General features: G+C 47.3%; 1 protein-coding gene across 1 annotated transcript in view; it reads right to left on the bottom strand.

The window, feature by feature from the left end:
* LOC111142818 (zinc finger and BTB domain containing 8B) overlaps positions 1-15298 on the bottom strand; it is a 20336-nt gene extending 5038 nt beyond the window's left edge. The window contains exons 1-2 of the mRNA XM_022496141.1: positions 15237-15298; positions 6394-7391 (exon numbers count right to left, since the gene is read on the bottom strand). Of these exons, the coding sequence (XP_022351849.1) occupies positions 6394-7391; positions 15237-15298 (1060 nt within the window). The remainder of the gene's footprint in view (positions 1-6393; positions 7392-15236) is intronic.
* Positions 15299-15675: the final 377 nt, after the last annotated feature.

Genomic DNA, 15675 nt, shown 5'->3' with positions numbered 1-15675 from the left:
AAAAAAAAAAAAAAAGTCTATAGATCCGAAATCGTCAAACATCCAGAGGTTCACTTAAATCTTTTTGCAACTCTTTTTTTCCCCACCTTGCTTGTACAACCATTAAGGTGACAACACGATTATCCCCCCACATACAAAACTGTTCTTTCAAGTTTCCCAAGTACCTTTACTACAGTATTCCAAGACGTGTCCCCTCTATCCACAACCTTCAGGATTTAATAGACTTTGGTCATACCACATCCTACAGGAAGGCATTAGTGACTCAGGATTTCCAGGCATTGAAATCTGGGTTCAAGTCCCCGCTCCTCCATTTACCAGCCATATGACTTTGGACAACTCCCTTAACTTCTCTGTGCCTCACTTTTCTCATCTGTAAAATAGGGATGATACTAGTTCCCACCTTAAAAGACTGTGAATGAAATGAAGTAATAGCTAGAGCACAGCACCTAGCACATAGTAAGAGCTCAGAAATGTCAGCCATTTTTGTTACCATCATCCTCTCCTTGGTGTTTCTTTATTCATGAAGTAGTCCAGGCTCTGCGGTTTCTCTCAACACCGGAGTAGCTCCTTTTCTCTGGGACCTTCTCAGGATAACTACCTGGGCTTTATCTTTTTGGAGGTGCTGCCAAATGTATGGCAAGCCGAATCCCAAGTGAGAACCCATCGTCATTCTCAACACAACTCAACCCAAGGGTGGAGATTATTTTCTCCCGTCTTGAATTCCCAGCCTGATAATGCCTAACATTTTGCATCATCTATAGTGACTCCAAAACCTGTTTTCTAGAATAAAGCAGCAGCTCTTGGCTCGTAATTACCTATGTATGTTGGATTATTTAATTTCTCACTGAGCGCATTGGGTCGAAGATGCCAGTTTCCTGCTCACTCCTCCAGTGTTGTGGAATCTTCCTGCTATCCAATCCCACTAGCCTGGCATTACACTTTATTTTTCTTCTCAATTATCTACCAAAACATTATGTAAAATGGGTCCAGCATTAGTCCTTGGAAAGACCAACTGTTAACTCTATCTTCATCAGAAAAGTAAGAATTACCACACTTTCCTTCCTCTCTCATGGTCTGATCTCACCAATACAACCGTTCATTTGAACACCTATACATGCCAGACGCTGTGCTAACAAGGTCCATCTTTACCAAGACACCCATTTCTTCCCTCAAGATGTTGAGTCTGGCATGAAAGAAAGACATGTAAACAAATTCATGCAATGTAATATAACACGTGCAAAGTCCAAATGATGAAGAAGCATAGACAAGAAAGTAATGAATTCACTTTAGATTTTTAAAGCCCTCTGCCTAGTGTGTAGCTGAGAGGGAGAATCATGGCCCCCTACCCAGATATTTCCAATAGCTGCATTTGCTCCACAGGCCACATATCAAGCACCCCACTTTCCAATTCCTATTTCATAGGTTTCCAGCTCACCCCCTAAGTGCCCCTTCTCAGTTGGGACCAAGCCAATAGACTCTGCCACCATTTTACTGTCCTTCCCCTCCTTGGGGCCTTATGCCTCTACTTCCCCAGTACAGTGCCCCCAGTCCATCACTGAAATCACTCCTTCACATCCACCCTTAACTGCCTGGGTCCTCTCTCTCCCTCTGTCTGTATTCACCTGGTTAAACCTAAATTCTGGTTAAATACAAGTCTATGCCCATTCCATACCTGAAACAAGGCAAGTTAACATCACCGGTGAAATATACACAACTGTGTGTTCTGGTCTCGCTTTGAATCCATCTAACCGTCACCCTCTGAGCACCAATATCAGAGCCCTTGGTTCTGCCCAAGCACCCTAAATATTCCCCTGACTCACTCTCTCCCACTCCTCGGGGACTATTCCACACCCTCCCTCTGCTCAGGTCTCCACCCCCTCACTGTCCCCTCCTCCCTTTCCGCGCTGTCCTTGCTGCTGCTACTGCTTCTTCTTTTTAAGATTTTATGTATTTATTTGAGAGACAGAGAAAAAGAGAGGAGAGAGACAGAAGGAGAGGAAGAAGCAGACTCCCTACTGAGCAGGGAGCCTGACGTGGGGTTCGATCCCAAGACCCTGAGATCATGACCTAAGCTGAAGACAGACACTTAACCATCTGAACCACCCAGGCGCCCCCACCTTTGCTTCTAACTTATGAGAAGCAATCAGAAGAGAACCTCTACATGCTCCCAGCCACCCCCAAGCCTTCCCCCACACCCCTGAACACATAAGGTCTGCTTCCACTCCTGTTCCTATGAATCAACTGTCCTCCACCAGACCATCCTCACCACTGGACAGGAACCCCGCCGGCCCGCACTCTATCAAATGTCTCTCTCTCCCACCATCAGTTATCTTCCTTTCCTGGATCGTTCCCATCACTAAACAAACAGGCTTTTAGAACCTCCACCTTCATAAAAACCTTGACCTCATATACCCCTTCAGCTGCTGGCGCACTTCTCTGTCCTCTTCCCAGCAAAACCACTTGAAAGAAGCATCAATACTCACTGTCTTCACCTCTACTTCCCCAGCTCTGTTTCAAGCACTTTGGTCTCTTGCCACCCCCACCCCCCGCCATCATCGACACTACTCTGGTCAAGCCTGCCAATGAACTCCCCAGTGATCAGTTCTCTCTCTGCCTCCATGCAGACCTGGACATAGCTTATGTCTCCTTTCTCCTGAAACACTTTCTCCTCCTGGCACACCCATCACTCTCGATTCTCCTCCTACCTCCCTGCCTGCCCCCTCCCCATCTCCTTGACCGGGCCCTATTTTTCTGACCTCTACATGTTGGAGTATCCCAGGGCACAGTGCGTAAATCTCTTGACTTCTCCCTCTACACCCATAAGTTCACGGGATCTATAGGTTTCAAATTCCATGGACCCATTAATGACTTCCAAATGTATAGCTCAGCTGTGATTCCCCCCACCCCTGAAACCCCAAGCAGACAGGATGCAACTGCTTAGTGAACATCTCCATCTGGAGATCCAAGAGGCATCGCAAACATAACATGTTTAAATCAACTACTCGAGCTACAGACCTGAGGATCACCCTTAACTTCTCTTTTTCTCATACCACTCATACAAGCCATTAGGAAATCTGGTCTGTTCGACCTTGAGAGGTAGTACAGTCCTAGCCAAGAAGACCACTTTGGAGATTACGACATACACTACCCACAGCGATCCTTTTACGATATGGCACTTCAAGTCACTCTCAGCTGAGACCCTCTAGTGGTGTCCTTTCTCAGAGGAAGACCCAAAGGCCTTCTCCTGGACTTTAGGAGTCCACCTGGTCTGACCTCATCCCCTGGCACTCTCTGCCTTGCCCACTCCACTCCAGCCCCAGCAGCACCCTGAGGTTCCTCTCGTTCACTTGCCAACTGTGACCCGCTCCTGGGCCTTTGCACCTTGCTCTTCACTCACCCAGAATGTTCTTCTCTCTGATTTGCCTTGCAGTTTGCTCTCCCCCTCCCTTGCAGTTTCTTCTCAAAGGCAACTTGTTAGAAAGGCTTTCCTTGTCAACACTAAATAAGATAGCATCTCTTGGGCACCTGGGTGGCTCAGAGGGTTAAAGCCTCTGCCTTTGGCTCAGGTCATGATCTCAGGGTCCTGGATTGACCCCTGCATCAGGCTCTCTGCTCAGCAGGGAGCCTGTTTCCCCCTCTCTCTCTGCCTGCTTCTCTGCCTACTTGTGATCTCTATCGAATAAATAAATAAAATCTTTTTAAAAAATTAAAAAAATAAAAATAAAAACCAATCTGATTAAAAAATAGGCAAAGGACTTGAGTAGACACTCTTCCAAAGAGGACATATGGAATGGCCATCAGACATAGGAAAAGATGCTTAATATCACTTATCATCAGGAAAATACAAATCAACACCACAGTGAGCTACCATCTTACACCTGTCAGAATGACTAGAATCAAAAAGAACTACCAAGTGTTGGCAAGCATGTGAAGAAAAAGGAACCCTTGTGCACTGCTGGTGGGATGCAAAGTGGCACAGCCACTGTGGAAAACAGTATGTAGGTCTCTCCAATCCCACTATGGGGAATTTACCCAAAGAACACAAAAATACTAACTTGAAAAGATATCTGGGCCCCCATGTTTATTGCAGCATGATTTACTATAGCTAAGATATGGAAGCAGCCTGTGTCTATTGATAGATGGATGGATAAAGAAATTGTGATTTTAGAAAGTATGTGTGTGTGCACACATACACACACACACACGGTGGAATATTCCTCAGACATAAAAAAGGATGAGATCTTGTCATTTGCAACAACATGGTTGGACCTAGAGGTATGGATACAGAATGATCGCGACACCCGCCTGACTGTCTCCCTGCCCTCAACTCCCATTTCCACACCATCTGGTGCTGAGGCCAAATTAATCTCCCCCAAGCACAGGACCTGCACACCCCCAAGCTCAGTAACTACCAAAAAATTCCCCTGCGCCTACAGACAAAACCTCACCTCTTAGCATTTAAGGTTTCCCATAATTGGGCCCAATAATCAATCCAATCAATTTCTCCCCTTTCCTTAGCCTCAGAGGCCACTTTCATAATGCCTCCCTGATCTCCCAGGCAGAAGCCAGTTCTCCTGTTTTGGACTACTGTGAAAGTCACACCTCCATCCGCCTTCCAGCTCTAGTGTCTCTCTATCAAGTGATGGCAGTGACACACATCTTACCTCCTCAAAGACAACGCCAGCACTTTGAGGGCTGAATCCGTGCCTGACTCACCTTTGTATCTTTACCATGAAGGTCCTTAAATATCTGAGCAAATAAATGAATGACCGAACACATCAGTCCTACTCTTCGCCTTGACATTCGGAATACATTTGCCCAGGATCCATGTGAGTGGGATCAAAACTTGGCAGACCTTGGCATGGCCAGGGGCCAGGGTGGCTGCCTTGACCACAGCACCTTCTAGTTGGAAACCTGACTTTACAGACTGATCGACTGGACTTAAACGACAAGGGCATATGGCTGCATTATTCTTTTTTAATGTTTGTGCTTATAGGCAGAGAGGCTGAAAGGTAAAATCATAGCACTGATATCCTCTGTTCATTTGTGCTGTCTGCACGGTGTGTCTGAATAAAATGAAGCCAGCCCAGGTTTCTCGCTTTAGCTCTACCACTTACCAGCTCTGCATTCTTAGGAAATTCCCCCAAACCCTCATGGGTCTCAGTTTCTCCACTCTTCTGCCAAATTCATGAGGGTCTAATGGATGTAAAAGTATGGTCACTGTCTGTGAAGTGCTATTCTGCACGGAAATGAGATGTCAAGCTGTTCCTACAGCGTGTTCATGAAAACAGCCACTACCTTCTAAATGCTGGTTAAGCCAGTGTCCCTGAGGCTCGGAAACAGTATTTTCTCGAGTTTTCAAGCCTAGTTGTAATCAGACATACAGTGTTCTTGCTTTAAAAAATGAAATTAAACATCTCGAGATAGCCATTTAGTAACGAATAAAAGTGGCTGATCTCCTTTATCTAAAGTGCTTTCACTGTTCAGTATTGAAGAGTGAATTTAAACTGGGATTCATTAATTTCTTGGCTTGAGGTTCTGGAAGCTATAGGGTACTTTCATCAGTAAGGTGGCAGCCAAGTCTATTTCAATCTTCTACAAGACATTTTGCAACACAATTACCCCGCCTGTTAAGAGGAGTTAGTCACGTCAACTCATCTCTCAGAGTTGTTCAGGGAGACAACAAAGTGCTCTTAAAACACAAAAGCCTACCAAAGGAAAATATTTTATATAAAAGCTAGTTTAAGGTTGATGATTTAATTAAAACACACATGTCTTTGGAAATATCAACATTAATAATTAAAAGATTATTATATAGTATCAATATGTTGATTATTATTAATTATAATTATAATATATTAATAACAGGTTATTACTATTAATTATTTTTTAAAGCCTACCAAAGGATATAAGAAACTTACTCACATAAAGCCAAATACCAATGCATTTTAGATATTCTCAGGTAGACAGCACCATTGACCATGACACACTAAGTGCCTCACAGAAATATCAGTCTCTTACCTGTCTGGAACATGTGATCATACATGAGAAAAAATGCTGAGAACCTTTTCATTCGGTCCTCAACCCTGTGAGAAAGGCAAGGCAGGGATGATTACCTCCTAAACAAAACAGCTCCAAAGAGATTGGCTGATTTGACCCAAGTCGTAGAGGTAGAATACTACCACGGAGGAAGAGACAATGCTCTACATACAGCAGGTGCTCAATGAATACCTCTTGGTGGGGGTAGGGATAATGTGGCAGTAATCATGGTGGTGGAGATGACAGGATGATGACGGCAGTGGCAATGACAATGACCATGATGCTCGGAGCCGACAAGGCCCAGGTGCGCATGCTGAAGGACCAGCAGAGATGCTGAATGCTCATGGAGCTCACCTGAGTCCTCCCCATACCAGTCCGTGTGGACATCCATCATGGAACTAATGGCTCCTGGTGCACCATCCGGTCTTCCCTCCAAACTCCGAGAAAAGGGATGGTCTGGCTCGTCTTTGCTGGGGACCACACTGTTGCGCAGGAGTGCCTCCAGGAACTGCTTCACGTGGTAGTTACCGTAAGCCAAGTCCACGGCCTGGCCACCGGGCAGAGCCTCGTCCATGTGGGCCAGGCCGAGCGGGGTGGCATAGGGCGGCAGCGGCTCGCCGCCCTCTACCTCCACCTCGTCAGCGTCAAACTCTACCTTGGGCTCTATCTGTTTGGGCAGAATAGAGAGGTCATGGTCAGCGGGGCCGCTGCCCTGGCTGTCCTTCACCACCTGTCCCAGCCGGTGGCCGCTTCTGCAGTCACTGCAAGGGGACTCTCTGGGACAGCCCACGCTCTCCTCTCCCTCGGCTGTGGAGGAGCCCAAGCTCTTGGCATCGCAGGAGGTCCCTTCCCTGCCTGAACTAGGGCTTCCACCATCACCCTGATGAGCCCCCGTGGCCGCCGCTGCAGCCGCTGCCGCCTCCTTCTCCATCTTCCGGCAGATATCGAGGGACGACCTGATGTACGTCTTGCAGAAGTTCACCACGTCGTTCATCTGCAGGTAGCTGGCAGCCGACATCACTTCGATCACGTTCTCCCCGCACAGATCCAGCTTGCCAGAGTACAGGAAGTCTAAGATCGTGGAGAAAGCGTCGGAGGTGACGATGTCCAGGGACGCTGTGCTGGGCCGCCCGCTGTCCTGAATGTAGTGAATGAGCAGGGCTCGGAAGTAGCCGCTGTTGGCAAACAGAATGTTCCTGTGGGCCTTGAAGATCCGCCCTTCCACAATGATGCTGCAGTCACAGAAAAAGTCCCGCTTGCGCTGTTCATTCAGCTCCCCCAACAGCTTCGCGTAATAGGACTGCATCTCCATTGCTCCACCAGCGGCGGCTGCTCTGGCGTGGCCTGTATCTCTGCCAAGAATTTTTTTTCCAGTTAATTCACCAATCCCAACCTTACAAATAAGATGCTCAGCTTTAATTTTTTTTTCCTCATTCTTCTCCCAAACACCGATTCAATAGTGTCTTTATGATACCTGCTATTTGGGGATCTAACAAAAATCTAGAGGTGGTCCCACGGGGTGAATTTATGAAAAACAACAAAAATAACCAGGACAAACTGCACATTTTACATGGACTCTCTCAATGAATTTTTATAAAAAGCCAATGATAAAAGATCCATGCTGTCCCCATTTTTCTGATAAGGAAATCGGAGACTTAGAGAAGGTAGGAGATGACCCAGCTGGAACAGAGCCAAGACTCAAAACCAGGTCAGTTATCCCCTGGAGTTTCTGCTCTTATGTCTACACTCTACTTTCTTCAAGACTCAAAATATAGATAATTCCCAAATCTAATACTTACAGCTCAATCCTGGCATGGAACTTGGAGACTATCTATACTCGCCTATCTCAGCACACCCCTATTATCATCCCTTCAAGGAAGCATGGTAGATTCTTGGGCTAGCCAGCATGCAGTCACCATTCTTACCGTTTTAGTGCCCTGTCGGGCTGAGAGATCCACCCCTCCCCCATTCTTGGCCAAGGTGATTTGCATCAAGCTGGTGCCATCCCCCCAGGCTCTAGATAGAACAGAGGCTAACACAATCAAGGTATCTCACCTGCTTTTTTTTTTTTCGAGATTTTATTTATTTATTTGACGGACAGAGATCACAAGTAGGCAGAGAGAGAGAGAGGAGGAAGCAGGCTCCCTACTAAGCAGAGAACCAGATGCGTGTTTGATCCCAGGACCCTGGGATCATGACCCGAGCAGAAGGCAGAGGCTTTAACCCACTGAGCCACCCAGGCGCCCTAAGGTATCCCACCTTCTGAGTGCAGGAATTAGCTCAGACATGGCCACGTGGCTTGGTCAGAGCAATGAAAAGCAATGCGCGTTTACTGGGGGTTCCATCTCTTCTGAGATGCTGCCTCGCCACCAGGGGAGCCAGCCTGACAAAGAAGATAGTCCAGCTCAGGCAGGAGGAACAGGGACACCATCTGAGCCCCAACTCATGCTGGGCCAGAAGCCAATTAAGTCTCTTTTTGCCTTAGCTGGTCTGAGTTGGGTTTTCTATCTCTTGCAAATGAGAGACTCCCAACTGACAGTCCACTGCCATTGGTTCATTCCCTCAAATTTTAAAATGTCCTGTCCCTTGAATATCAGTGGACTCCAAGCCTTTGAAGGTATGAGCCACATCTTAGCTCATTTGCTATGCCTCACAGAACCTGGCAGAGTGCTCTGGACGAAGGAGGTTGGCTAAGTACAAAGGAAGACTCCCTTCTTTTAAAAAAAAAAAATTATATATATATATATTTATTTATTTGTCAGAGAGAGAGAGAGAGCACAAGCAGGGGGAGCAACAGGCAGAGCAGGCAGAGGGAGAAGCAGGCTTCCTGCTGAGCAAAAAGCCCGATACGGGACTCGATCCCAGGACCCTGGGATCATGACCTGAGCCAAAGGTAGATGCTTAGCCAACTGAGACACCCAGGCATCCCGGAAGACTCCCTGCTTAACTGCTGAGTAGAACAGGTATAAATCAAGTTTAAAACCCTACGGCTGATGAGAAAGACAGACACTGACCTTCTTCACTGAGCTCTCGCTTCCATTGCTTCCCATCACACAAACCACAGAGCCATCCCGCCACAGCACTGTAGCTGGTCTTAAGGGTTAATGTGCTTCAAGTTAACACAACTCCTTGCTTACCGACCTAAGGCCCTTGATCTATGACCAAACTCATTTGCTTTCTTTGAGATTTGCAGACCACTGGCCTTGGAAAATGAACCAGAGAACTCTCCCAGGCCACAGGGGCCAGCAAGTCTGTTTGAAGCTGCCTCAGCTTTCTGATTAGCCTGGCAATCTTTTAACAAAATGTTTTTCTTTTTTAAGGTCACGCAGATGACTCTACTGACCTCCCTTTGCGCATCTGTAAACCTTGCCCTCCTTTGCAGAAAGATCAGAGTACTCTTGCACAACCCCGGGGTAGCCAGGAGCCAGACCTTCTTGCACAACCTCTGTGTACTGAGATAATTCTGTAGCTAGCATCATTGAGTTTCATATCATCAAGAAATGTCAAAGACCACTGAACTCCCTTAACTGATTAAACCCCTTTAAAAATCTCTAGGCCAGGGATGCCTGGGTGGCTCAGTTGGTTAAGCCGCTGCCTTCAGCTCAGGTCATGATCCCAGCATCCTGGCATCAAGTCCCACATTGGGCTCTTTGCTCAGCGGGAGTCTGCTTCTCCGTCTGCCTCTGCCTGCCACTCTGTCTGCCTGTGCTCACTCTGACAAATAAATAAATGAAATCTTTTAAAAAAGATAAATAAATAAAAATAAAAATCTCTAGGCCAGGGCACCTGGGTGGCTCAGTTGTGAAGTGTCTCCAGGGTCCTGGTTTCAAGCCCCCCCCCCTCCCCCCCCCCCCCCCCCCCCCCACCCCCGCTTCTCCCTCTCCCACTCCCCCTGCTGGTGTTTCCTGTCTCGCTGTGTGTCTCTCTCTGTCAAAGAAATCAATACTTTTTTAAAAGATTTTATTTATTTCTTTGACAGAGAGAGAGAGATCACAAGTAGGCAGAACAGCAGGCAGAGATAGAGGGGGAAGCAGGCCCCCAGGTGCCCTAGTAAAATCTTAAAAAAAAAAAAATCTCTAGGCCAGGCAGAAAACTCAGAGTTGGCTTTTGGACAAGAGCCCGCCTTCTCCCCAGGTGGCCAGGCTCCTCTCTTGAGTAGTGGTCTTTTGAGCAACAAGCAGCCAAACTTGGCCATCACCTTGGCCATCAACTATTCCTTTTCCATACTGACACATGGAGCACAGAGAAGTATCTACAACCAAGTACATCATCTCCCTCTACTGGAATCACAAAGGCCTAGTTGGAGCTGCCAACCACAACCAACTCCTTAGCACTCTTCCTTTCTACAATGCAACAAAACCATAACTCACACAGCCAGAAATCAGACACTCCCTCCCTACAAAAAGGGCCCTTCCACTGGGAAAAGAGACTCCCCAAGGTCTGTGTACTAATTGCACAGACAGACTAATTGCACAGACCAGACCCCCAACAACCTTATTAAGTGGCTATTCACACCTACTTTCTATGTATTTATAGCAAGTGATGCATTAAGTTTAGAAACTAGACAACCCAATAGGGAGAGAAGTAGAAGAGTGTCTCTAAGCAAGTAAACTGACAAAAGTGAGAACTGACAGCTAGGAAAAGGTAAAAAAGTTACTTTAAAAATAGAACCAGGGGGGGATCCTGGGTGGCTCAGTGGGTTAAAGCCTCTGCCTTCGGCTCAGGTCATGATCCCAGGGTCCTGGGATTGAGCCCCACATCGGGCTCTCTGCTTAGCGGGGAGCCTGCTTCCTCCTCCTCTCTCTCTCTGCCTGCCTCTCTGCCTACTTGTGATCTCTGTCTGTCAAATAAATAAATAAAATCTTTAAAAAAAAAAATAGAACCAGGAATTTTTTTCAAAATATCAACCTAAGGCCATGTAGCTAAGCATATTAAATGCTCCTACATATTCAAAATGGCCTAAGGACAGCACTAAATTATAGCCTGTAGCACTAAATATAGCCATATTGATGGGCCTAAGTCATCGAGATGATTCTTATCTGTTTATATTCATTTTAAAGTCAAGGAAGTTATGTCATAATTTCTGGAATTTTTTTCTTAAACAAAGTAGTTAAAATTAACATTTGGTTCAGAAAGGAGGAAAACTGCCAAATAGCTGCACAATTCTACTATTCCCAAAAATATCAACCCTGAAATTTGTCCAGGACTAAGGTTTCACTGTCATTCCCACCTCTTCTGACTGCTCCAGCCAAGCCTTCCCTGCAGTTCCTGCCCTTGCCTTTGGCTATCAAAATATGAAGGGAGGGGCACCTGGGTGGCTTAGTGGGTTAAAGCCTCTGCCTTCGGCTCAGGTCATGATCCCAGGGTCCTGGGATCGAGCCCCGCATCGGGCTCTCCGCTCTGCGGAGAGCCTCCTTCCTCCTCTCTCTCTGCCTGCTTCTCTGCCTACTTGTGATCTTCGTCATTCAAATAAATAAGTAAAATCTTAAAAAAATATATGAAGGGAAAAACATATATAAGAAAATGCAACATTTCAGTATCACACTCCACTCTTCTTCAGAACTGAAAGAAAGGGGCGCCTGGGTGGCTCAGTTGGTTAAGCATCTGCCTTCTGCTCAGGTCATGATCCCAGGGTTCTGGGATCGGTCCTAGAATTGGTCCTGGCATAGAGCCCAGCTGTCACACTCCCTGCTCAATGGGAAGTCAGCTTCTCCCTCTCCCTCTGCTCTTCCCTACCCCGCTCATACTCTCCCTCTCAAATAAATAAACAAAATGTTAAAAAAGAAAGAAAGAAAGAAAAAGAAAAAGAACCAAAAGAAAGCCTATCAGACTGGTAAAAATCACATTTTTTCAATGTGCTACTATCCACTGTTGATGCAGATGTAATTTGGAACACCATTTCAGAGAGGAATTTGGCAATATTTATTAAAACTTAGGGGCACCTCAGTGGCTCAGCTATTAAGCTTCTGCCTTCAGCTCAGGTCATGATCCCAGGGTCCTGAGATGGAGTCCCTCAATGGGCTCTCTGCTCAGCAGGAAGCCAGCTTCTCCCTCTCCCACTCCCCTTGCTTGTGTTCCCTCTCTCTATCTCTGCCAAATAAATAAATAAAATCTTAAAAAAAAAACTTTAAATGCACACTTCTTTGGGGGTAACTGGGTGGCTCAGTGGGTCAAGCACCTGACTCTTGATTTTGGCTCAGGGCACAATCTCAGGGTTGTGAGATCAAGTCCTGAGTCAAGCCGGTAGTTAGGTCCAGCGTGGAGCCTGCTTAAGATTCTCTCTCTTTCCTTCCCCCTCTGCCCTTGTCCCTACCCCCTGCCCGGCTCATGTATGTGCTCTCTCTCTCTCTCAAAATTTAAAAATAAATAAATAAATAAATAAATATAAAATGTAAAATTTTTTTTAAATGCACACTTCTTTTGTCCCAGACATTTCAATGTAAAAATTTAAACTTTCGGATATGTTGCCAAAAAACACCAAATTACAAGTTCAAAGATGTCCATTCACGAGGTTTTTGTACTAGCGCAAAAGTAAAAATGATCTGAAATGTCCACCAGTAGGGGACAAGTTAAATCAATGAGGTACAATCACACAGGTGAATACTATGCAACCACGTTTTTAATGAGCTAGAGTTGTGTGTGTTCATTATGGAAAGGTCACCAAGATACATTAAGAGAAAAAGGCAAGGGGCGCCTGGGTGGCTCAGTCTGTTAAGCCACTGCCTTCGACTCAGGTCATGATCCCAGGGTCCTAGAATCGAGTCCCGCATTGGGCTCCTTGCTCAGCGGGGAGCCTGCTTCTCTCTCTGCCTCTGCCTGCCTGTGCTCTCTCTCTCTGACAAATAAAATCTTTTTTAAAAAGAAAGAGAGAGAGAGAAAGGCAAGATGCAAAACAAAATGTACTATATGATCCTGTCCACATATGCATGGATTTTTCCTCCATAAGGTTATACAAGCACGAGTTCACAGCAGATACGCTTGAGAAGAGCGATTAAGGGTAAGAGGTATGTGGAGGGACCTTCGCTCTTTGTTTTCAACCTCTCTATACTGTTAGGGTGTTTTACTAAGCGTATGTATTTCTTTCATTTTCTCTTTTTAAACAAAGGGGAGAAAGGAGGAAGGGCAGAGGGATAAGAAGTTGGCAAACCAGGGAGATAAACCAGTGTAGGTACAACGCCTCTTAGCCTGAAGAATGGTTTTATCTCCAGGGCACTTCCATCTTTCACTGGAAGATGCTCTTTTCCAGCAGTGGTACCCAAACCCATCTCCTTTGGCTTTCTTGCTCCAAATAATGTAGATTCTACTGGGTCACATAAATACTCCCTAACTTTGCAAAAGTCTGTCCCCAACCCTATACTTGGCATATACGGTGGAAATTGTTATTCATATCACTTGCCTTCAGTGTCCTACATCCCCGCGACATGCTGAGGATCACTACTTCTCCTTGGAAAAAAGCTCTCTGCCTGTACTGCTCTCAGAAAGTACATTTAGCCACACTCTGGCAGCGACTCCTCTCTTCCCCCCAGCCCTCTCACTGTTTCAATTCAACAGTGACTGGCTCCATACAATGTCTGACACAAGGAAGATGCCAGGATTAGAAAAATGAACCAGGTACAGTGCACGTCCTCCAGGAGAGAGCACATGCCAACACTCCTGCCTGTAACATACTCTCACATTCCCCAGGGAATCCTACCCGGATCCCACCACTATCTTCATTCAGGTACCAAAACCAGACTTGAATTCCACTCACTAACTCTAATAAGACTCCTTCAGTCTCAGCAACCTGAGAATAGTGAATATCTGCTCATCAAAAAAAAAAAAAAAAAAAAAAAAAAAGTGGGGGTACGCATCTGGGTGGCTCAATGGTTAAGCGTTGGACTGTTGGTTTCAGGCTCAGGTCATGATTTCAGGGCCGTGAGATTAATGAAGCGCCTGGTCTGGCTCCGCTCAGTGCTCAGTACAGAGCCAGCTTGAGATCCTTACCCCTCCAACTTCCTCCCGTTCTGCTCCTCCTTACCGCTCACGCACACACTCTCTCTCCCTCTCTCTAAAATAAATAAATAAGGGACACCTGAGTGGCTCAGTTGGTTGTCTGCCTTCAGCTCCAGTCATGATCTCGAGGTTCTGGGATAGAGCCCTGCATGGGGCTCCCTGCTCACTGGGGAGTCTGCTTCTCCCTCTCCCTCTGCCCCTCCCCACCTCTCTCTCTGTCTCAAATAAATAAATAAATAAATAAATAAATAAAATCTTTAAGTAAATACATAAAATCTTAAAAAGAAAACAGGAAACTGCTCATCGATTGCTAGCATTTACTGAATACCACTCCTCATGAAGCACTGTAAGAAGTACTTTACAAGCATTAAGTTTTATCTCACAATAACCTAATGCAGTAGATATAATCGTTGTACCCTCCTTTTCAAGGGAGGAAATTGAGGGTCAGATTTATAGCTTACACGCCCAAGCTGGGATTGGAACCAAAATTAGTTTCATTCCAGAGTTGACATGCTAACCACTATGCCCAACCTGACTCCCCAAAAGGGTTGGGGAAGTCACTCCTCTCCCAACGCATGGAGGGGAACGACACAGGAGAAGAGTTTCCATTTCCACCGGAAAAATTTCGGGGTCAACTGCATCTTCGGTTCACCTGCTAAACTGTTCCCAAGACAAGGGGATCCCCCCCCCGCCCCCTTCTAGAGCCAGACGACCCTGCGGAGATCACGGGAACCAGTTACTGGACCTGTCTTTGGCTCCTGAGGGTGGGGAACTGGGGCCTTGCCCCTCCCATGGCCTCCTGCAGACAAAGTGACCATCGCTGAGGTGAGCACTGCCCCAGCCTGGCCAAGTCCTCATCTCCCCCCCCCCCGCCCCCCGCCCCATCCCCCGCATCGCCATGGGCGGGCACCAGGACCACACAGCCGGACGACGCGCCAGGGAGAGCCCAATGCCAGCGAATGGGGGACAGCTACCGCCGCGCCACGCTACCCCTCCCCACGCGGGAGGGGAGGGAGGGTCGGTCATCCAGCTCAGGTTCACGCGGAGGGGGTCTCGGGAGTAGCCAGGGCCGAGAGGTCCAAAGGAGGCCGACCTAGAGGGGAGTTCCCTGCCCGCTCCCTCCACCCAAGGCCGACCTCTCGCGGCGCCCCAATCCTCCCCAAACCAATGAAAGCTGCAGCGCGAACCCGCTTCTTGGCTCTCACCTTTCAGCGGGATCCAGCCGCCGGGCTGTCGAGCTCCGCGCACCGACACGCCCCCCTTTCATTCACCTGTCGCCCCCTCCGTGAGAGGCGAGGCAGCTGACCAATCACAGGGGCTCCTGGGCTTAGGAAGGCGGGCCCTGCGGCTAGCAGGTTAGTCAATGGCGCCAGCTCCCCTCTGGAGGCTGCGCTCTGACCGCGTCGGCGCTCGCTCGGTGACGGGAGTTGTGGTCTCAGCGTTCCCTTCTCCCGCGAAGACAGAGTGGACAAAACTACAAGTACCGAGATACCAGGAAACGGCGATTGCCGAAGGCTGGAGCTCGGCGGGGGTCTTCTCAGTCCCACTGAGGGACCTGCGAAGTACAGCGTCTTTGTGCTGAGAGCCAAGAGCGCGTTGTGCGGGTTCCAGCGGCCTGGAGAGCAGGACCTCTGACCCGTCAGT

The sequence above is a fragment of the Enhydra lutris genome, unplaced genomic scaffold (genome assembly GCF_002288905.1).
Source record: "Enhydra lutris kenyoni isolate GAN:26980312 unplaced genomic scaffold, ASM228890v2 scaffoldscaffold9, whole genome shotgun sequence".
In the NCBI taxonomy this organism is placed as follows: Eukaryota; Metazoa; Chordata; class Mammalia; order Carnivora; family Mustelidae; genus Enhydra; species Enhydra lutris.
This window is presented reverse-complemented; position numbering and strand designations above follow the sequence as displayed.